At 39.1% G+C, this 24366-nt stretch overlaps 1 protein-coding gene across 1 annotated transcript; it reads left to right on the top strand.

Annotated features, from left to right (window-relative positions):
* The first annotated feature begins 9796 nt into the window (after positions 1 to 9796).
* Positions 9797 to 24366, top strand: LOC146367571 (uncharacterized). Its single transcript, XM_084912673.1, has 33 exons — positions 9797 to 9906; positions 10066 to 10118; positions 10241 to 10315; positions 10846 to 11069; positions 11167 to 11248; positions 11507 to 11904; positions 12457 to 13009; positions 13140 to 13336; positions 13426 to 13815; positions 14213 to 14505; positions 15645 to 15910; positions 16023 to 16082; positions 16405 to 16542; positions 16655 to 16911; positions 17016 to 17100; positions 17256 to 17327; positions 17527 to 17661; positions 17787 to 18043; positions 18136 to 18220; positions 18318 to 18548; positions 19049 to 19186; positions 19457 to 19713; positions 19806 to 19890; positions 19990 to 20220; positions 20349 to 20486; positions 20791 to 21047; positions 21211 to 21295; positions 21385 to 21633; positions 21969 to 22177; positions 22258 to 22414; positions 22492 to 22841; positions 23702 to 23831; positions 23961 to 24366. Exons 1-33 carry the CDS (start codon positions 9830 to 9832, stop codon positions 24101 to 24103), a joined length of 6357 nt encoding a protein of 2118 aa, XP_084768799.1. The 5' UTR covers positions 9797 to 9829; the 3' UTR covers positions 24104 to 24366.

Genomic DNA, 24366 nt, shown 5'->3' with positions numbered 1-24366 from the left:
CCTGACCCAGCAGTGAATCACTGAACATTTTATCAGATAGCAAAAATAAGCCGTGACATGATCCCAGATGCCCTTTTTTAAAGTTTCCACATCTATGGAGTGACTGGCCAAATAAAGGAACAAGTACTAAAGCTCTAAAAAGACAGAAGAATTCAGTGCCTGAGCTGACGTTGACCTGCAACTACACCTGATGTCATCTCCAAGGACTCCAGACTTACTTTGTGTTTCTTTTTTTTTTTAGCAGAGCTGACCTTCGGGGCACTTCCTCGATAAACTTAACTCAAAAGGGTCAGAGGTTCTGGAAGTAGTACGTGCAGAGTGCTCAAAGATTTCCATGATTGAGGGACAAAAGTTTTCCAGGCGAAATATGGCATTACTTAGGGCAAGGGGTACGTTTATGCTTATGGCCTGTGTCATACAAAGGCCAGTCTATGGTGGAAAATAACTAGCATGCTAATTTTTCTCTTTATTTTGCTCAGACAATTCACAATGCATATAAGTTTTTATCTGTAGTGCGTAGTCAGTGTACCAGACATGTAAGCAGCTGCTCTCATCTGCAGATCAAAAGTGACAGAAATAGTTTAGAGAGTTTCAGAGAGCTTATTTCTTCATACCGCCATACTGATCTCTACGTGGAGTTAAGGTGGAATTTTTTTAATGAAATATTAGGGAATGCTTCCTTGATGGACGGGATGGAAATGCATAAAAGACTTAATGTCTAAGGACTTACATAAACTGGATTTCCTTGCTGTCACATTTCCTTTGTCACTTCATAAATGTCAACATTACTCTCATTCAATGATTTGCATCCTTTTCCCAAGCCAGTTTCTCAGAAAGTTCCTAAGTAAAAGTAATCTCTCACTCGTATTATAGTCCCCCTCATCCAATTGCGTACCCTGCTCCACCACCACCACCAATGTCTAGGCTCCTGAGTATCCAGTCACCACCTCTCACCTTCACCTGAGAATGTGGTCTGTAACATCTGTGCTTATACCTTATCTCCGCGAAAGGGAAATGGAAAACATTCAAGTATGAATAACCTTTGATTACAGGTTGTCCATGCAACTTTATTGCTCAACGCACACACACATGCAAAGTCAGTTCCTTAAACTGGCTTTGTTTAATAGAACACTTTAATAGAACACTCTGACTCAGATCACGCTGACTCTTTGAAACATGTACAAATTTGACATGTGGTTTTTGGTTCATGTAACTTTTGCTTACTCGGGTGTTCTATTTTTACATGCAACATAGTGACACAAGCAAAGAGGAGATATAAATAGAAAACAAAGGTTTATTTTAGTCATGGATCAGAGACTTTGGACAGGACAGCATACCATGGAAAAGCTCACAGCATGTCACTCCAGCTGCCTTGCTGGTCTTTTCCCTGCGTTCTGTCCTTCCTGGCCTGGGTTTATTATTAACAGCCATTTTATTTGTTGACTGGAGACAGTTTGGATTTATGGATTTACAGGTATGTGCCAGAGCAGCGCATTCATGTCACATTTAAATGTTTAAGATAAAAAGGTGCATTGATGTGGACTAACAAGGATGCCAGTTTTGTTTTTCTGATGGTGCCAAAGGTTTGCCAAGACTGGATAAACAGTAAATGAATGAACCAATGAGCAGAGAGTGACAAAAAAAATCAGCTTTTTTGAATAAAGTTAACCACGTTTTTCAGCACAATTATGCATCCTACAGGTATACGCATAGATTTCTGACAATACACTGCAAATACAAACACGTTATATCATTTGAAATACACTTAAAAGCCAATACAACTCTACACATAGTGACGCTGTTGGTCAGTATGCAGTGTTGGGAAGGTTACTTTTAAAATGTATTCCATTACAGAATACAGAATACATGCCCCAAAATGTATTCTGTAACGTATTCCGTTACATTACTCAATGACAGTAACGTATTCTGAATACTTTGGAATACTTAATATATTATCATGCTTTTTACAACAACGTGAATGTACTATTGCTGTGTGATTTATTACTATTACTGAAGGTCCGCGACTCCGAACTGTAGTAAAGGGACCTCTGACTAATACGGCGGGGTCCCTGTCGGCTCGTAGCCGAAAAATAGCTTTACTTTGTTGTGTGGGTCAACTTTTCTTGCGAGAGACAGAGAGAGGCGTTGAAAGACTGCTGCAACGGAACTTATTGTTTTCGGAGGAAAACACGAACACAGTGTACAGTCGAGTCTTAATAGCTTACTTACAGCTGGGCTCGTCAGGCTCTCTTCTTGGCTACAGTGGTTATTATTATATTTACATGCTTCCAGCTCCCGTTTTTGCTCGATGACAACTCGTACCTTTCCACTCCCCTTTTTCTCCCTCCTCGCGCTCACAGACCCATAACGTGTATGGCAGTCCATTCTCCCTGCAACACGGACTACACTGCCCATGATGCTACATTCTTTAGAGCTATGCTTGTAGCATTCTGCCTGTTAGCTTAGCACAACAACAACAACAACGAAAAGGCGCTCTCTCACCCAGGAAACACACAGTCGCAGAGAGAGAGAGAGCGTCGCCCTGTAACCATGGCAACCGTAACGCTGCCGCCTGGAACAACAGAACGTAGCTGTCAAACAAAACCCAAACAGTCCTGACCCGCGACAAAATGAAACAGGAAAGTACCGCAGTGTAATCCATTTATTTCAACAAAGTAACTGTATTCTGAATACCACCTTTTTAAACGGTAACTGTAACGGAATACAGTTACTCATATTTTGTATTTTAAATACGTAACGGCGGTACATGTATTCCGTTACTCCCCAACACTGTCAGTATGCATTCCTCACACACCTTTGATATCCGAGACGCTGAGATAAAGCCTTGAGTATTTGTTAAGAAATCAGGCTGCTGTCTTTCAGATAACTCTAGATTATCTGCCTAGTTAGGTTGTTGCCTCGCCTTTGCCAGTAAGCACAAAGAAATGTTAAGGCTTTTTATTCCTTTGACATGTAAGAGTACTTTGTAATTTACAAATTGCTAACAATGCCACTTTTATTGACTTGGGTAGTTTAAAAAAAAAAAAAAAAAGCTCTAATGTTTGTTTTGGCCTGCCCATTTTTATAGACACATCCCAGCAGGGTTCCAGGATGTCACAAAATGAGGGTCAGACCAAACCCCCACACAATATATCTTTCTTATCACTTCTTTCCTCATCAGTATTTACACTGTGTAGTGCTATCTGCTTCACCTCACACTAAATATACTCAAGCAGACATGTCTTTTTTTTACAACAACATTATTGGGTCACAATGTACACATGCCCTGTGCGGGAATATGAATTGCATAAGGTGTCGATCATGGGCCATATTTTTTGGCCTATCTTCATATCTTCAGTATGGAGCTAAGGACTTAGTGTCAGCTGGAGAATAAAGTTATCCCGTCATCTTTTCCCAGCAAATAAATTCATGAGGATCATTAGTCATTGTAATGCCTTAGTATTTTGAGGTATTTCAGGAATATGGTACCATAATTACTACTTCTACTTGAGTAATTTTAAAAAAGAATAAAGGTCTGTACACGGTTTGGCTCCAATTTAAGGAATGAACATTAAAATTTTTTTTGCAGAAGCAATGGTTTAAAAGGTAGGATCTCTAACGGTATATAATTCCCCCAGCTGTCAGACTTTCTAACAGGGGTCACCAGCCTTTCTTAAAACTGAGAGCTAGATAAAATTGTGAACAGTTTGGTTCATCTTTAGTTATATGTTTCTATCTAGCATATTCTATCTTGATAAGCTATGTCTTATCACAGGTTAATTTTTCAAAAATATTAACAATGATTTAAGCAAGGAAAGGGCTACATGTCAACATACAACTCTTTATTTCTATTAATCTCTTACTTCATTTCTACCTGATTGACATGTCTAGGAATTATGAGTGATTGGCACACTGTAGTGGTAAAAGTTGCTGCCAATCAAATTATGATATGGTAAAGTTTATGTTTTGTGATTTAAATCTGACATCACAAATGTATTTTGGAATTTGAATAATGTATTTTGAACAATTTTGTCCAGGTTCCTTGCCACCGGGGACTCCTTCAGGACCATCGCGTTCAGTTTCAGAGTCGGTGTGTCCACGACGGCCAAGTGGGACTGTCTAGTGGACGACTTCATGGCTGTGCCTTCACCTGGAGACTGGCGGTCCATCACAGAGGGATTCCAGGAGCGCTGGAACTTCCCTCTCTGCTGTTGAGCTCTGGATGGGAAGCACGTCCAGACAAAGGCACCTCATATATCATATAGGAGACACACACATTGATATACACTAAATATTTATTTAATTTCTTTTTTTGTGGTGCCCAAATTTATGCACCTGCTTGATTTTGTTTAAACAGTTATTGCACACTTTTTGTAAATCCAGTAAACTTCTTTTCACTTCTCAAGTATCACTGTGTGTGTGTCTCCTGTATGATATATTTAACTGACATTTTTTATTGTAACAACCAACGATTTATACAGGAAAATAATGGCTATTAACAAGGTTGCCCAAACTTTTGCATCCCAGTGTATTAGTATATTTTGTCGTTAGTATAATATGAAATAAATTCTACATGTGTCAAGTCGTGTGCCAACATTTGCTGTGTAGTAGAACTGAGACATTAGTCATTATAAAAATTTATTTGAAATAATATTAAAATTCTCAAACAGAAAAACATTAAACATAAATATATAAAATATAAGTATTTACAGAGAGACAGGAATAAAAAGGACCCAGCTGCTCTCCAGAGCAGGAACAAGGCTCAGGAGGAAATGCTCCATTGGAGACTGGCGTGGCCTCTTCAGGGACACCAGGATGGCCAGCTCCACCGCCGATGGACAGTCCTGGGACCCGCCCCTCATCTGCCTCGGAGCCGTCGTCCTCTGTGTGCCTGTAAAACAGCACAAAACACAAAGAAATGAGAAGGCTGCTACTAGATTTTCATTTTCAACATTGAAAAAAAAAACAGGATATAATCAAATTGGTTGTAGATATTTAAAGGTATTAAAGATATATAAAGGTAATCACAAGGGAATCCCACTGAGTAAAAAGTTATCAGTGTGTATCAGTTATCAGTATCAGATGCTGTACATCTGATGCTACAATTACATACATGTGGGTGCAGCAGCAGGAGCTCAGGGACCATGGACTGGGGAGCCAGGAGAAGCAACAGGGGATGCTCTGCTGCAGAATCGGTTGGTTCTATCAAGACAATATTAAATGTTAACAGGTAGGGCTGTTCGACATAACGATATATATCGGATGACGATACAAAAACGTCTATCGTTTCCTATTACGCTATCGTTTGTTTCGTGGAGTCGTAAAATAAACTGTTTACGGCAATATTTTTTCATCGTTTTGATGGTCACTGTAGCGGCTATATTAATTTCTTAAAGTTCTCTCTTTCTCTTATATTTAATATAACCACACTACAGATGGACAAGCGCCTGTTTTTACGTGTTGTCGTTTGCAACAATGATGGTAAAACCATCGCGTGGCTCCCCTATCCGATTGTTTGTTTTCCCACGTAAACCTTTCACAATAAAGCTCAAGATCCTGTTGACTTTTCAAAATAAAGAATCACGTGAAAGAGTATGCAGAGAGTTTACGGATGAGAAGCAAAAAAGAGCCGTCAGGTGCTAAAAATAAACCTTAGACTCAAAACGAAACGAAGGAAAATTTGCGATAACGATATAACTGGCGATATAATTGACACTAGACAAAATACTTTACAACTCCTCAACTTTATTAGTGCATTTCCAGTGGAAATTGGCCGACATATCCTCAGCATAACCATGTATAATATCCACAAAACTTAAAAAGAGGTTATACACACACAATACCGTAATATTATGTTGAAGCACCGTACATATCACTCCGCGAGGCTCCAGCCTACGGTAGCCATAATGCTCCGGCTTCGTAGCTTAGCAAAGTCGTACTGAAACATTTGACAGATTTTCGAGCGCCATGTACCACATAAAATCGTTTCGAGGTCAGTAAACACAACCAGAATTCATACATAAGGCACACGGGATTATAAGGGGCACTGTCGATTTTCAGAAAAATCAAAGGATTGGTTTTAAGTGTGCCGTATTTTCCAAAAAACACGGTAATAACGACGGCCCGCTAGCATGCTCTATCAAAAATAGTGCTTTGTTGTGCATCTGACAGACCAAAGCCAAACCAGTTCCACACAACTGAAGTTGCAGCATTTTTACAAACCAATTCTGGTTCATCCGTTTCATTCAACGATCCACTTTCGCTCTTCTCATTCTGCGTAGCTGCCATGTGCGTTTTACCCATATTCTATCGCGATATTTCATTTTCTTATCGTTGCCCAACATTAAACCGGTATTACCATGTACGGTATGATATAGCCCAGCCCTAGTGCACACCTCTTCTGTTCCTTTGCTGAATAAGGTAATCATCTTTCAATAATGCAAGCTTGCCTTTAAGTGTTTCATTTGGCCGACAGCATAACTGCATGCAGAGATTATCAATACAAAAGGCTCAGCAACAGGGATCAGTTACAATGATCCTGCTGCTTTTTGATCAAAAACGATTCCATCCATATACAGACATGTTGCCTGGAATGATAATTACCAACAGAAAGCAACGCTATGCTGGACTCTGATTTTTATTTCCAATCCTATATAGCCTGACTAAGTAATTTAAGACTTATTACTGGAGTTTTCGCTTAGACTATCAATTGTTACCCACAATCCAATGGGATGTTAAAACTTTTTGAGTGAACTCAACATTTTTCATTTTACAGCCTTGAAACCCATTAAACTTTTACATAAGCACTCTAGATCTTTCCACATCAATTTCAAATTAGTTTGTTTGGTTTGTGGTTCACACCTGAGGACAGCAGTGACTCATTACTGTAGCCCTAGCTGGCTGGGGACTTTTCTGGGGAGTTTGCATGCTGTCCCTGTCGGTGTCTTCCAGGTGATTCTAAATTTAAATTTATGGAAACCCCAACAATCAGATCCACCTGTGAGCAAGTATCTGGTGAAAGTGGGAAGGAAAAGCTGCTTTTTAACAGGAAGAAATTTGATTCCAGATTTAAAAGCAAGCCACTGAGGGGAAGCTAAGTTGGGAGAAATATGCTTTCTCTTTCTAGTCCCTTTTAGTACTCTTGCTTCAGTATTCTGGATCACCTGTGATCTTTCATCTGATCTCTTATCTCTGCAGCAACCAAGTATGCAAAACACACCTGGCCATAGGAGGGCATTCAGTTCAAACATGCAATGTACACCCAGTAGTCATCAGATCAAATTCTAGCCATAAACAAGGCACTCTATAGTAGAGATGGCACGATACCACTTTTTTATGTCCGATACCGATATCATAAATTTGGATATTAGCCGATACCGATATGAATCCGATATAGTGTGTTTTTTAATCAATAAAACTGGGTTTTTTTTATATATTATAAGTTCATACTCAAGTTTAAATAAACAACAACACTAAAGCTATTCTGTTATACTTGTATGTAAAAAATACACTGCACCCAAAATATTTCATAGTTCAGCAATACTGATCAATCTAATAAACTTAAACCTGCACCATCCTCCCTATTCTGGTATTTTAAAGAGTACTTAGCAGAAATATTAAGCAACCTAACTAATAGGGTTGCAAACTCCCAGCAAAAAAAAAAATAGGGAACCACCCCCCACCCTCCACCTCATGATGCTTAATCGACGTAATCAACTTTAATTTGATGCAGTGTGGAAGAAAAAAGGCACAGAAATAAATTATTTTTCAAGAATAATTAAATAGATTCAACATCTTTCTTCTACAGAATTGCAGAATTCACAGATGGTACTTTCCCAAAGGAAAAAGTAGTATAGCTTACTAGGGTATATTAGACTTAACAGTTACTATATACAGTAATGGACTTCTATATATTTTACACAAGATTAAAACTTTGGGTGTAAGATTCAGATAATTATTTATTAAAAGCTAGACATTTTAAATTAGAATAAGAAAGAAAAGTATGTCTTTGTGCCCCCTTTTCCCTGTTCATGCCCTATTGGCCCCCCTGGCTAAACTTTGCTAGATCCGCCCCTGCACAGTTACCAGCCGTCAGCTGCATAGAAAAAGATCCTGGTGTAGAAAGTAATATTAAATAAATTCTAGAAAGGCTTATCAAGGTTAAACGTGCTGCTGTTGTTCAGCTGCTGGTTTCCTCTTTCTGGCGCGAAGTGGGCCAAAAACAAACAAGAGAGACGGACTAGCGACAGAAAAGCCGATCAGCTGTTCATTGATCAGTTTCACGATTGAAGTAGCAGCAAGAAGAGGCAGTCGCTCCATATATCGGTTGTTAAGCTTAACGTGGGAATGCTTTACAAACATTCAGAGATGAACTTACACACTTGCTTTACTTCTCTCTGAGATGAAATGCTGGTTTGGTAGGAGGCTACAAATACACACAGCCGCTCTATTACGTGAGCACACTGCTCCAACGTGCTATGGGCCGAGTTACGCCGTGTTGCAAGTTTTGTGAGGTGCTTTTTTTGATATTTAATGGATCGGATTACATTTTTTATTTCTCTCCGATATCCGATCCAGTAATTTACCTCAGTATCAGACCGATACGTAATATCGAATCGGTCCATCTCTACTCTAGAGTTCCTTTTAAATCTGAAGAGGTGATAGAGACCATCTCTTCCAGTGTGTCTCAGTGCAGTTGTTTTGTTTTGTACCTATGTGTGATTACCGTTCAGATCTGGGGAGGGAATGAACCTATGAAGTTCTATAGTTCTATTTAAACAGACAAAACAGTGCAGGTGTGACAACACAAATCTAGATTTTAGATGTGGATGTGGCAGAGTGTAGCTAATTGTCTCTCTGTGTTAGCTCTGTAATGGACTGGCCACAGTTCCAGGGTGAATCCAGGCCTGTGACAGCTGAGAAAGGCTCAAGTCGCTCAATTCAAACTTCTCTCAATCACGCTGATCCAATAATTTTCTTGTGTGCCTACTGAGAGCCAATCTGACTCTGTTCCCTGTGTTTTAAATCTCAGTGCTATTCTGTTATTCCACTTTTCAGACTCATTTGTGTGACCCACCTTCTCCCCATCTCCACCTAATCCCTCAGAGAACCTCATCAGTGTCTCCAGCTGTATCTCCAACTTAACCAGCATCTAGACTCGGGGTTCCTGTCCTACTTGGTTGCATTTTTGAAACTTTGTTCTGCTATGTTGCTTATCTGGGTCCAATTACATAATAGCTTATTATACAAGCTGTGCTTTATTAAATTTGTTGTATTCTTCCACATCACCTCAACTTTTTCTAACACACTTATAAACTATACTATGTATCGGCACTATCTAAACAGTTATTTCTAAAACTAATTGTTCCTTTTTTAAGTTTATGGGCTCATTTATGTTTTTGTAAGCGTGTGTCTATGTGCACTTACCTTGCTCTAGAACCTTTTATGGCATAGCAATACTAAACCTTGACCTCACTTAGCACTGTTTACCAAAATAGCAGTAGGGTTATCGTCACCTTTACAACATTTTTATGCTAGTCCAACCCCTTTCATGCCTTGATGCCCTGCTGTCCTCTTTCTCCTCCCACTGCTGAGGTTACATGGTCAGGTGGTCAAATAAAAGGGATAAATACCTAAACCCAAAGCTCTATTTTGAGAACAAGACAAAAACTACAGGCTTGCGCTCGCATTCAAACAGTCACTTAAGCTGTGCTTCCACCAAAAGGCTTAACAGCAGTTACTGCTCATCATTCATTCTTCAACTCATCAAAGAGAAAAAGAGTTTTAGCAACAGGAGAGCAGCCGAGAGGTTGCTATTAAAGGATCAGCTATGCTTGGAGGCATACGTACAGATTTGGTGGTCACAGTGGCTGTTCTCTTTCTAACTCAGACAGGGACTCAATGCAGGTGGGTTTCAAGATCATTTAAATTTTTTTAGTTTATCTGTGATTAATAATATTTTAGTTTAGTTTATTTAAATTAAAACAAAGGAAGTTTTTTGTCAAGTTTTTAACTCAGTCCTTTATTTTGTTAAATTGGTTATTGGTCATTGATTTCCTATTTCAGAGCTGAAAATGACTTCCTATCAGTTACTTTACCGGAGTGGAGGGCACATTCAGGTACGATGTAGCGCAGTTATTAAGACCTTTAAGAATTTCATAATTACCTGACCTGCTTTAGATAAGAACTCAAATCAAACATGTTGTACATAATGATGTATTTCACTTTTTGTTTCCTTTAGAATACGTTATACAGTGTTTTGATGACAGACATGCCAATCTGAACTGTGAGTGGCCGGCGAGTGAAAAAAGATCAGGTGAAGACAATTATATTTAATAGAAAACAGTAGCCTGAACTGAAAACTAAACATGTGCTTTTTGAAGTCATCAAGCCAATTTACAGTTCTGGGTTCACTCTGGCTCTGAGAGATAAGTTGAATGAATTAATTAACCTTTAATTTTGTCCCAACCTTTGGCGAAATATCTGGAACATCCATCCACAGTTCTGTTTTAATCTACACACAGGCTGTGATTGTATTCGTGTCTCACCACATTATCACAAATTGATCTGAAATAGGCTATATTCTTTTACAACCTGGTGTTTTCCTGGGAGCACTCAAACAGAGAGCCTACACATGAGATTCAAATTTAGTAGCTACAGCAACACAAACAGACATCTTCTACAGCTACAGCTATTTCACAGCAGATGTTAAGTACAAGGCAGTACTTGTTTAATTACAAGAACAAAGATGAAGAGCTGTTTCTGTTAAATATATATTATCAGCATATATCAGCATTTAAAATATGTAGCGTATTAAGTTTTCTTTTTTGTCTTTTTCTCCTCCAGGGGATTTCACCGTGAATGTTTCAGAGAGTGGTCCACTAGGGATTGAGGGCCAGGCTTGTCTAGAGTTCTGGTACCTTGTCCCAGTTGCAGCTAATGGGTCTGAACTTCGTGTCTTGCTAAAAAACAGCGTTGGTTCAGTAGAAATCTGGACCTCTCCTGCTCTCCCTCAGAATGCATGGAGGCAAGCGTTTGTGCCCCTGAACATCACTGAGTCCAGGACTCAGGTAAAATAAAACATAGCAGCACACATTAGAACCGTACTGTCATAATATAAATATTCTATAGCATGTCCTTAAATAAATTACCTTTTTTATATATTAGGTTGTGTTTGAAGTGGTTCAAGGATTGTCCATAGAGAAAGAGATCACATTTAAACAGATAGGTGTAAGAAAAGGCTCCTGTGGTAAGTATCTACCAAATTAAACTTCTCAACAACAGCTCTAGTGCCACAAATCAATTAAAAGGTTGAACTGTATTCATATTAACCTTTGTGCGGTACATAAAAACAGAAGACGTGTCATAAGAATTGTCACAAAGACATTTTTTGATGAGGATATTTTAGAAAATATTCTGAACTACAGTATTAAAACTGAATACAGTTTTTTAATGTTATCAATCCTACATAGGTGTCGATAAGCTGTTAATATGGTCACCCCAACAGGACGACAGTGTGAATCGAACGCAGAGTTATGGACAGATGAGACCACCCGCTGCCTCTGTTCTGCTGGCCAGCTCTCCTGCTTTCCCTCTCACTGCCCTGAAGGCCAACTCTGTGGTCCTCAAAGAAGAGGCCCCAATGGGACTTCTACCTTTGGGATGTGCACTATACACAGTCACGCAGACGGCAGCACTTTTGATGGAGTATTGTTCCGCTTCACGACCTCCTGCACTTATGTTCTGGCTAAGACCTGCTCACCCACTGAAACTCTACCCATGTTCACTGTGGAAGTGGTCAATGAGCAGAATGATAACACATCTCTGCCAGAGGTCCAGAAGATCAATATTAACATGAGGATTTACAGGGTGTCTCTGCTGAAAAGCCAAACAGACCGGGTTGTGGTGAGTTACTTATATGTATAGAAGACATTTATGGCACAGTTAATTACTAATTATCCCAGCCTTTAACATTTACAAACACTGAGGAGTACATTTCTGACACATACATATAAAGACAATTTGAGTATTTTACATTGCTAAGGAAGTCAGTATTTTGTAAACAAAGCCACTGTCAACTACTGAACGAATATCTGTTTGCTAACAGCTATTTTCCTAATAAAAATATAGTATTATGTATTCACATTTTCTGTTTTATACTGCTCTGTAAACTTCATAATCCATAACTACTGTTCATACAACTGCACTTCCTTTTGCCTTGCCATTATGAAGTAATGACCACTGAACCAAGTAAAGCACCAAATCCAGCGATTCCCATAAATGCATAAAGGGCAGATTTTATTGCCACTGGCAAAGGACTAATGGGTCATATTGGCCTTTATAAGCACAGCTATCTTCTAAATGCCTTCTTTTATATAAACTTTCAAATGCAATAAGTCCATATTGTGTATGGCAACTGGTAAAAAAAAAAAAGGCTAAACTAACACTCTTTTTCAGATTAATGGGATCTGGAGAAAGCTTCCACTAAGCCTTAACAGCGACACTGTCAACATCAGGAGAACCCCTACCACTATTGTGCTGGCAACCACTTTTGGTCTTACAGTCTCATTTGACAGCACTGGTGTGGTCCACGTCACCCTCCCATCAACCTATTCTGAAAAAGTCTGTGGCATGTGTGGCAACTTTAACCACCTCAAAGAAGATGACTTTAGGAACCTCGATTCACAAAACGCAACAGCTTTGGCTGAAAGCTGGCAGACTGGGAAAACTGCCTCTTCCTGTGAAACCATTCTATTCCCTCAGTGTGACCCACTGGAGGAGGCAGAGTATGCCAGTGAGCTGTACTGTGGAGGCTTATTCTCTACTACTGGTCCCTTTGCTGACTGCTTATCAGTTGTAGGGGCAGACAGCTATATCAGAGGCTGCGTGTTTGCCATGTGTTCTACTCATGGTGACCAAGCCGTGCTATGTGAGACGCTACAGGTCTATGTTGATATCTGCAATAAAGCTGGCATTGCAGTACCCATGTTGAGGAACTCCACAATCTGCCGTATGTTGCATTATTAAATCCTGCTTTTGTTTTCTTCCTCCTTTTCAAAATAGAGCGCACAGTGGCAAATAATAACTGATAACAGTAAAGGTCATGCACTCTTTCCTGTCTTTTTCTCGGATCCCCTCAGCCATACAGTGCGGTGAGAACAGCCACTATAACTCGTGTGCTGATGGCTGTCCCGAGGTGTGCTCCAGTCTGGATATAGCTGGCTCCTGTGGAAGCTGTGAGGCAAGATGTGAGTGTGATTCTGGCTTCAAACTCAGTGGGGAAAAGTGTGTCCCAGCAGAAGACTGCGGGTGCTGGCATAATGGAAAACACTATGAGGTAAGTGAGGTAAATGAACACAACACAATTTCTTATTCACATATTCAATTTCACAGTAATTTATTCACATAACTCTGTTCTGCCTGCAGAAAGGAGAAACACTGGTGGAAGGAGATTGTGTGCAACAGTGTCAGTGTATGGGTAATAACAATATGCAGTGCACTCAAATGCAATGTGCAGACAATGAAGTTTGTAAGGTTAAAGATGGGGTCAAAGGCTGCTTCCTTTTCAAACCCACCACCTGCAGTGTGTACGGTGATCCACACTACATCACCTTTGACGGTCTGGCATATGACTTTCAAGGGGGATGCAGTTACATATTGACCACCACATGTGGTGGAGGAAGCTCAGTCCAGTTCACAGTATCTGGACACAACACCCATCCCCCCCTTCAGAACTTCACCAGATCCAAGCTTCAAGCCGTGGCTCTCCAAGTCGAGGATCTGTATCTCATCTTGAATCAAAGCGGAGAGGTCTATGTAAGAAAGCAATTCTCTCTTTAACACCACTGAAAACATTTCTTCCCCTTTAAATTCAACAGGGCTGTTTTCAAGAACAGTGATCTGGGATTATTTACAGCTTACATTTTACTGCACAAGGACTTCTTTTGTTCTGCATTATCTCCCGTAATTCATTAATGACAGTGGCAGATGACTTTCACGTTTTTAGAGGTCAGTTACTGTTGTGTCAGATCGTTAGAGGAAGTCAGCTGTTTACAACCTGGAACTTAAGCAAGCTAAAGGGCTATACTTTAGTTAGTTAGTAGGTCACTGGTAGCACTAACCTAACTAACTATTTCAAGAAAATATTACTTCTACTGTATGTAAAACAACATGCAAAATAAGTTCAATTATTAAAAGACTGTCCTTTCTTTAGGTCAGTTATAAGCAAGTCCAACTGCCGTATTCCACCAGCGGGACATATGGCTCAGTATGGGTGTATGTGAAGAATAATCATATCATCTTGGAGACAACTTTTGGCCTCAAAATGCACATAGATGGAGAGAACAGACTGTTTCTGCAGGTGGATGAGCACTACAAATATGAACTGTGTGGACTGTGTGGCACTTATTCTGGATACCAGGACGATGACTTTGTAACTCCAGGAGGCCAAAACGTGTCAGAAGCGTTCGAGTTTGGTGACAGCTGGAGGGTCCCAAACAACTCTGAGTGAGTTATTTTAATACTGTACACAGTAACAGCAACCATTTGGGTACCAGTATGGCACTTCTGTACCTAAATATACCAGCATAGTATTGAAAAAAACAAAAGCTAGTAAAATGACTGCATTTTTTTAGCGCCAGCGGCAGAGTGGCAGTGGTTACACTCCAATGAGCCTGAATTGTGCTTTTTCTTTCATACTAATAAGCAACATAACATGTTTAGTAAAATCAGTGAACATCACCTGATAAGCCTGAGCATGCCAGCATTGTTGTTGTATGTTAGTAATCTAAGCAGGTTCTGAGTGTCTTTGTGGCGGGGTGGGGGTTATTACATTACATTCACAACGTAATAACCCAACCTGCTATCACGGCAAATCATGAAATAGACACACATGCAGGATTTGAAGTTCAGTCACAACAGAGGGAGTTATTTTATTTCAAGCCAACATCTAAAAATCTGCTCAGCTTGTCAGACAACTGCAGGGAGCACGTATTTCTTCAGAAACTGCTGACTTTAAATAATTAAATTACGTATTATGTAAATGTTCCATGTAAAATGTTGAAATGAATCTGGTCAAATTAAATTTACTTGATTTGTATATATTCAGTTTATACAAAGCACATTTTCCTTGAAGATTGAATAAATAAACCTTTGGTTTTATATGTTTCAGCTTCTTTTTACTCAGAATGGTCGCATCATGCATATTAAGGGTGAAAAGTTGTTTTTTTGAGTGAATACAACCTGGCGCCTTGGCTAACCAATGTACTAAGCTCACAGACACTAGCATATATATTTTTTTATGCATCGTAGTTTATTTAAAATTACATCAACATGTTTTATACAGTATCAGGGGCGTAATTTCTAGGGGGGTTATGACCCCCCTCCCAATAATCAGACCCAGCTAATATACCACCTCCCCCCCAATAAAATTATGAATTATCTTGCATAGATATGCTGTTGATTTTCTTTATTCATTTCAGTTATTACCAGCAAGATAGTTGCATGTTTAATCATCTGGGAGTTTACCCAGATTTATTTATTTATTTAGATAGAGGTCTTGACCCCCTCAATGTTCAGCACAAAGTTACGCCCATGTACAGTATAATCTAGAAGTAACTAATCTCTGTTTGTCTAAATTTTCTCAGATGTTTAGCTCGTCCAAACAATCCAAGACTCTGTGACAAGGATGAGAAGGATACAGCCTACAATGAGTGTTCAGTGCTGTTTGGCAGTGGTTTCATGCCCTGTCATGAACACAATCACCCAAGCATCTACCTCAATAGTTGTGTGTATGACTACTGTGCTACGAGCGGCGACCAACACACACTCTGTGAATCTCTGAAGTCCTATGCAACAGCATGCCAGGTTTCAGGAGTTGAACTTCCAAACTGGCAGACTGGCACAGCCTGTGGTGGGTATTTGCATCAAATATGAGGATGACATTGTTATTATCATACAAGTAAATATACAGTAGGATGTCTAGATAGGTTGTGTTAACTGTGTGTGTTTTCATCCAATTTCAGAAGGCCTTTCTACCTCAACAGCTCCTCCAACAACTGCTTCTCCAACACCAGATCAAACTTGTAAGAGCATTCACAGTTTAGAAAGTTTATTTTGGACTGGTTTGAATAAGTGACGTGATACAGTTTACAAATAATCATTTCAAAACAAATATTAGCTTAGCTAATAAGCTTGCTTGCTTTATATGTGCCAATATTTAATAGAAGTGTAAATATATTTTAGTTCTTTTGCTGACCTGAGGTATAACTTTCGACACATTAGATGGGATATTAAAGTTTTTTCAAAGTTTAAAAGCACTGTATCTCAGAAATTATTATTAACTCGTAAATCAGCATTTCCATTGTTTGTTTCTTTCATCCATTATTTACATTTTCCTTCCTATAGTTTGTCCCTTGAACTGCAATTTTGAAAAAGATCTGTGTGGGTGGGAGCAGCTTATGCAGGACACTTTTGATTGGACAAAACACTCTGGACCCACACCAACAAATTTAACAGGTCCAAACCAAGACCACACCACTGGAGGTAAAACCAGTCTGTTACTTCTGTTGTTTTTCCTTTTTAGAGGTTGGGGTCTATTTTGGTTGGTTTCATAACATTGTTTATACTTAATGTGTAATATTCAACTTTTCCATAGCTGGTTTCTACATGTACCTCGAGGGAGACAATGTAACTCATGGAGACTCTGCCCGTTTGATGAGCTCGGCGTGCAATTTTAACGGACCACTCTGCCTGTATTTCTGGTACCATATGTATGGTTCAGCCACAGCCATGGCTCTTAATATCTACCTGCTGAAAGACAGTAAAACAACAAAGCTCTGGTCCATGATGGACAACCAGGGACCAGAATGGCATCTGGGAAGAGCTGATGTCAAAGTCTCTGGTCCTTTCCAAGTGAGTTTGACAATACATGAACATAAGAAATGTATGAATGGCTTGCTGGAAATCAAGACTTGATATTCTAATTTAGAATTCCATTTTCTTCTTATGCCTTTCAGATTATAATAGAAGGAGTTCGAGGCTCTAATTATCAGTCAGATGTGGCCATAGATGACATATCTGTCCATTTTGGCTCATGTTCAGGTAACAAAGGCAAAGTAAACTGTAGGTGCTTAATAAATATGGAACTATGCAATACTGTTGTAAACAGTTTGGAAAGTAAATCGGTTAAGATATAAACTTCTTTAGCATTACTGATGTGACAGAGTTTACCAAAAGTCAGTGTTGTTTTTATTTAGGTAGCTTTCCAGCCCTGGGAAGTGGAACTAAGCCTACTACTACAACTACAGAAATGCTCCCCTTGCACCAAAGTAAATACACAGGAAGTTATATTTTACAAGCCATGTGTTTCTGCATCATAAAACCTTATGTTAAGTTAAAAATTAACATTTACATCTTGTTCATGTACTGAGTGTGCAGATTCTAATGGTAACTAGGGTTAACTTTTAGGAAGTTTAGCAAGTATCTCATGACTCATGCTATTTTTTTTCTCCAAATGTTTCCCTTTAGTCTGCAATCTTGACTGTAACTTTGAAAGCAACCTTTGTAGCTGGGACCAGACGATTACAGATGCTTTTGACTGGACCTGGCAAAGAGGTTCTACCCCCACTTTAATGACGGGCCCCTCTGCTGACCACACTGGTGGTAAGATTTGATGTAAAATTTACACTGACAGTTAATAAAACCATAATACATCTAAAGGTATGATGTAACGGTGGAGTTATTCTTTATATTATTATATCTTTAATGTTTTCAATCACCTTTTCTAGATGGCCACTATCTTTACATTGAAGCCAACAGTGCATCGTATGGAGACACAGCTCGTCTCATCAGCTCTGAGTGCTCTGACTCTGGACCTCAGTGTCTGCAGTTCTGGTACCATATGTATGGCTCAGCAGACACAATGGGCCTCCATGTTTACCTGCTCCAAAACAGAATAGCCAATCAGATTTGGAGGAAGCAGAATGACCAAGGAAATATGTGGCACCTGGCTCAAGTGGACATTGAACCAACCACACCTTTTCAGGTGACTTATTTCAAACCATGGAGTGTGGCCTGCTTTCTAGTTATAAAAAATTATCCTGCAAACATATCATTCAATTGAATTTTATCATTTAGATCATTATTGAGGGGCGCAGAGGATCCAATGATGAGTCAGATGTGGCCATAGATGATTTGAAGCTTTATCAGGGCCGCTGCTTAGGTAAAAGGTTTATATATCATAACATACCATTATTGATTTGGAAAGGTGTTTCTCACTTTCTATGCAGACACTTAATAACACTGTTAAACTGTTGCAGATCTGGTAGGTGGAATTACAACACAATCAGCTAGACCTGATCTTAATACCATGGCGCCCCCAAGTGTCCCTGTCCAAACCACTGCAGCTCCACAGCCTCCTATGCTCACTACTACCTTCCAACCAGTGATAATAAATATCACTGTCCCTCCCGTAGTGGAGGAAACAACCAACTTAATTAATAAGAACAATGTTACTGAAGCTCCAGATAACCGGCCACCTCTGCAGCCAGGTATAGTAATAATTTCACAGTAACACTTCAATGTCCCATTTATACTCTAACAGATAATAGTTTACACATCCATCATTTGTGCAGCAGTGTGGGGTGGTGGCTAGCACTGTTGACTCACTAAATAAAAGTCATGAGTTTGACTCCAACACACCTTTCTGTGTGCAGTTTGCATGTTCTCCCCATGTTTGTGTGGGTTCTTTCGGGGTACTGTGGCTTCTTTCTACAGCCCAAAGACATGCAGTTAGTGGGGTTAGGTTAATTGGTGATTGTAAATTTCCTATAGGTGTGAATGTGAGTGCAAATGGTTGTCTGTCTGTATTAGCCCTGCAATATAATGGTGACCTGTCCAGTGTGTACCCTGCTTCTCACCCAGTGGGAGCTCAGTTAGGCTCCAGTTCCCCACCCCTGATAAGGATAAGAGGAAGAGAATGGATGGATGGATATTTTATGTCTAGAATTATTCTATGCCTGATATAATCATATTTTTCTTTTTTGAACAGTGTGCCAATTCCACTGTAATTTTGAGCAAGATTTATGTCAGTGGAATCAGTTGATCACAGATGCTTTTGATTGGACAAGAAACAGTGGCTCCACTCCTACTATCAATACAGGACCTTCTACAGATCACACCACAGGAGGTAATTAGCTTTCTGACATTGGGCAAATAAAGTTAATATACTGAGGTTATATAGTGTTAAACTTCCCGAATAAAACAGTAACACCATTAAAGCCAGTTTGGTGATTTGTTTTTGTTTTTGTTTTTTTAATCCATTCAGTATGAAAAACTTTAAGAGGCAGTTTTAGCAACAAGTGCAAATGGCTTGTAAATTAACTTCTGTACTTATTTATTCTCAGTGTTATTGCCTAAAAGCATATCTTTAACTTACTGATTGTATGTCCCCGTTCAGGTGGCCACTATCTTTACATTGAAGCCAACAGTGCATCGTATGGAGACACAGCTCGTCTCATCAGCTCTGAGTGCTCTGACTCTGGACCTCAGTGTCTGCAGTTCTGGTACCATATGTATGGCTCAGCAGATACAATGGGCCTCCATGTTTACCTGCTCCAAAACAGAATAGCCAATCAGATTTGGAGGAAGCAGAATGACCAAGGAAATATGTGGCACCTGGCTCAAGTGGACATTGAACCAACCACACCTTTTCAGGTGACTTATTTCAAACCATGGAGTGTGGCCTGCTTTCTAGTTATAAAAAATTATCCTGCAAACATATCATTCAATTGAATTTTATCATTTAGATCATTACTGAGGGGCGCAGAGGATCCAATGATGAGTCAGATGTGGCCATAGATGATTTGAAGCTTTATCAGGGCCGCTGCTTAGGTAAGAAGCATATAAAAAACAAAATATACTTTATCAGTTTTGAAAAGCTGTTTCCAACTTTCTATGCAGACACTTAATAACATTGTTAAACTGTTGCAGATCTGGTAGGTGGAATTACAACACAATCAGCTAGACCTGGTCTTAATACCACAGCGCCCCCAAGTGTCCCTGTCCAAACCACTGCAGCTCCACAGCCTCCTATGCTCACTACTACCTTCCAACCAGTGATAATAAATATCACTGTCCCTCCCGTAGTGGAGGAAACAACCAACCTAATTAATAAGAACAATGTTACTGAAGCTCCAGATAACCGGCCACCTCTGCAGCCAGGTATAGTAATAATTTTACAGCAGCTCTTGTTTCCCATTTTAGTTTATTCTGGTTTACAAATCCATTATGTGATATCTAAAATTACTGTATCAATGATGTAATCATATTTCTTTCTCTTTTTTTAACAGCATGCCAGATCCACTGTGATTTTGAGCAAGATTTATGTCAGTGGAATCAGATGATAACTGATGCTTTTGATTGGACAAGACAGAGTGGCTCCACTCCTACCATCAATACTGGACCATCTTCAGATCACACCACAGGAGGTAATTAGCTTTCTGACACAAGCCAGAAACAGTTATTTTTCCAGGAAAAAAATAAGTAAACCACACACTAATTTTCTGTTTAATATTAACCATAGTTGCATTGTTAAAGCCATTTGATCGTTAGTTATTTCTTTATTTTTGTTTTATTATAGTTTTCTTTTTTCCCTTTTTTTTCAGTTTAATGTGAAAAATGTCGAAGCAAAGAAATTTAACAAGCAGTTTTAACCATGTAAATGACTTGAACATGTGTAATTTACTGAATCATTCTCAATATTATTGTCTAAAAATGTATGTCCCTATTCAGGTGGCCACTATCTTTACATTGAAGCCAACAGTGCATCATATGGAGACACAGCGCGTTTCATCAGCTCTGAGTGCTCTGACTCTGGACCTCAGTGTCTGCAGTTCTGGTACCATATGTACGGCTCAGCAGACACAATGGGCCTCCATGTTTACCTGCTCCAAAACAGAACAGCCAATCAGGTTTGGAGGAAGCAGAATGACCAAGGAAATATGTGGCACCTGGCTCAGGTGGACATTACAGCAACAGACACTTTTCAGGTGTGTTACCTATCAGAGACATTTCTTTATTAGACCTATCTGATGTTGGAAAACTGCACTGCAAATAAATAACAGTCCAATACTTTTAATTTAAGTGTAACCTAATCACTCTGTATACCATGACAAGTATAGTGCCATGTAACAGTAACCTCTTTACTTTTAGATTATATTTGAAGGACGAAGAGGTTCGAATACTCAGTCTGATGTGGCAGTAGATGATGTGTCACTTTATCATGGGCGCTGTGCAGGTAATCCTAATGTCCTAACTATAATTTGTGCAGTCCAAACACTATCTGACAATCTAAATGACAGACCGGACTGTGAAATATTGTTACAGAACTGGTCAATCCAACAACAACTACAACTCAACTAAAGCCGGAAACAACAGCTGGGCCACAACCATCAACCACAACTCAACTAAAGCCGGAAACAACAGCTGGGCCACAACCATCAACCACAACTCAACTAAAGCCGGAAACAACAGCTGGGCCACAACCATCAACCACAGTTGGACCCCAGCCCACAACAAATAAACCGCAATCTACAACAACAGCAAGACCGCAACAAACAACCCTGACGGTACCAAGTAAGTTCTTTTTGCGTGTCTACAGTTATAAAAACAAACTGAAACATTGAATTGGGTTTCCTAAAATGTATACAGTAGCTGTCATGTTATGTTTGTGCATGTATGTCAGTTCTAAGCTTAAGACAATAACAAGCACATGTCTTGATGCATGCTCAATCATCCAGTGTTGCTCCCAATGAAAATGATACATCCAGATGAACAGAATCAACTTTTTGGGATTAACAAACACATTTTCAATATATAACAAAAACTTTTTTTAATTTTGTTTTTCTGTCATTTGAAGTTTATAACTGAGGATATATCTGTTCTCCAACTCTACATCTTTCCTTCCCCAGCACCAATTTGCCCACAGTATAGTCACTATACCACTTGTGTCCCTGCATGTAGTCCAACCTGTTTATTCTTGAATGGCCTACCACATTGTAGTGACAATGAGGTTTGTGTTCCTGGATGTGTGTGCGATGATGGCTTTGTCATGAAAATGAAGATTTGTGTGCCTCTGGAACAATGTGGCTGTGTGGACAAGAATGGCACCAAACACCAAGTAAGACAAATTGACAATATGGACAATTTTGAAAATGAGCATGTGGTCGTGTGGTATGTTGACTGTCTGTGTCTTTTCAGTTTAATGAACAGTGGTACACAGATCACTGCTGTCAGAAATGTGAATGTGAGAAGGATGACGGAATAGGAAAGATTGACTGTGATGATGAAGATGAGTGTGATGGAAATGCTGTCTGCCTTCAAAATGAAAAGGGCAATTATTACTGCCAGTCTACAGGTAGTCTACATGCCTGCAATGTACCTAAACTATGCTTTTGTTCCTATTTATTTAACTGCTCTTCTTGTTCCCCACAGACTTCGATGAGTGTACGATCAAGAAGGACCCTGAATATAAAACATTTGATAAAATGAAGCATGACTTTGAGGGTGAACACTCTTACGTGCTGGTGAGGACCAGCAACTTGCCAAACAACCTTCCAGACATCTACATTGAAAGCATCAACACGCCCGTCTTAGATCAGGGCGGTGATAGTCAGCATGAAAATGACAGCAGCAGTGAAGAAGAGCAGAAGAGCAGGGAAGGTGATGATGATGACGATGATGACGATGACAGCAAAGAACATGACGAACACCACAGATTACAAGAGCTTAAGATCAGAGTGTACAATCACACTGTGGAGTTCAAGAAGAATCGGAAACTGATTGTATGTATTAACACATTAACTTCTTAGCATTTTACTGTGGCACAGTGTGATGCTACCTACACACAGACATTTGTAAAGTCAGTCTGGGAAATAACTAGCTCCTCTTCACATTTTCTCTTCAAGGTGTTACAACTGTAGCGAGGGAGATGATGTTATATGTGCTAAATTATGCTGTGTGATAGTGCATTTCTTTTCACTTTAACATTTGTAGGTGTAAGACAGAGGAAGAGAGACAACGTGTAAAAAACAGTAATGGCAATATTCCATGTTTATCCGGTGCCTAGATGTTATTGTGTCTGTGTGTGAGTAACATAATCCTATGAATCTCAATGTGCAAGGGTACTGAACTAAAACTCTTGCACATTGACTAAAACAGATACTGCAATTTTTTTTTTTTTAACAAGACCAAAATTCAAAACCCTGAAAAATAGAGGATTTTAATAAAATAGCTGATTTTAGCAAATTTTAGCAAAATTAAGTAGATTACATTAATCTTGCAAAAATTAGAGACTAGCAGCTCTGCAAATTTCTAGCAATATAGTGCAGAGCTTTTAGCGATAAAGTGCCAAGGTTAAGCAAGTATAAGACTGTAAGCGTTATAATGTACTTTGCTTGTGATTGTATCACACTAGTATGCTAACATTAGCTATTGCGTACTGAAAGCTAATAGAATCTCAATAACTTGTACGTATTTGATAATATAGGAAAGATTTCAGCTAATACTCAAGTTTTCCACAACAAAAATGTATGTTTCTCTTCATACAACAAACATAATCATACAGGAATGAACAGCAGAATTGACATCTACATATACTTCAGTTATATTAAATTGCACTGAGAGATTTTTTTTTCCTCTTCAGGTGGATGGAAAACCAACAGAAATGCCCGTCTCAGTGACTGGTGGTCTAAAGATCTGGAAGCGTTCCTCTCATATCTACCTACAAACTGATTTTGGCTTGTCAGTGGCGTTTAATGGACACCATTCAGCAGGTAGCCAGTTTACAATATCAAATGCAGATGATGTAATTTCTTTAATGTGTCATTCCACTTTAAGCTAATAAATAATTTATTGTTTCCCATATTCATACAATGTATTAAATGCTCATATTTATTCTGCAGAGATTACTCTACCACACATTTATAGAAGGAAGGTGGGAGGCCTGTGTGGAAACTTTGATGCTCAGAGAAAAAATGACAGGATGAAGCCAGATGGTACCATAGCCAGAAGCACTCAAGAGTTTGGAGAGAGCTGGAGAGTGTGAATGCCAGATGAAACACTGTCTTTGAATGTGGATGAGTTTAATCTCTATCAGTTACATAAAACTCCATATGGATAAAAAAGAACAGATGAGTGTAATGATTTTGGCTTTTCTTTGTTAGCCAGCAAGTGTTGTCTTTACCTAGTTTTTTAGGGCTATGTTTTCTGAATATCAGCATATCTATTTTTTCATGAATGTTTAGATACTTATCGTTTTCTTATTATTTCTACATATATTTGATATAATCGTTGTACTCTACATGTAAA

The sequence above is a fragment of the Perissodus microlepis genome, chromosome 18, assembly GCF_051167445.1.
Source record: "Perissodus microlepis isolate ML-2025 ecotype Zambia chromosome 18, ASM5116744v1, whole genome shotgun sequence".
Taxonomy (NCBI): Eukaryota; Metazoa; Chordata; class Actinopteri; order Cichliformes; family Cichlidae; genus Perissodus; species Perissodus microlepis.
The sequence above is the reverse complement of the archived record's forward strand: the minus strand, read 5'-3'. Positions and strand labels throughout refer to the sequence as shown.

Coding starts and splice junctions, on each gene's coding strand:
- LOC146367571 (XM_084912673.1), top strand. CDS start 9,830: ATGCTTGGAGGCATACGTACAGATTTGGTGGTCACAGTGGCTGTTCTC. Junction 14,506..15,644: donor AGGGTCCCAAACAACTCTGA/GTGAGTTATTTT, acceptor AAATTTTCTCAG/ATGTTTAGCTCGTCCAAACA. Junction 18,221..18,317: donor TTATCAGGGCCGCTGCTTAG/GTAAAAGGTTTA, acceptor AAACTGTTGCAG/ATCTGGTAGGTGGAATTACA.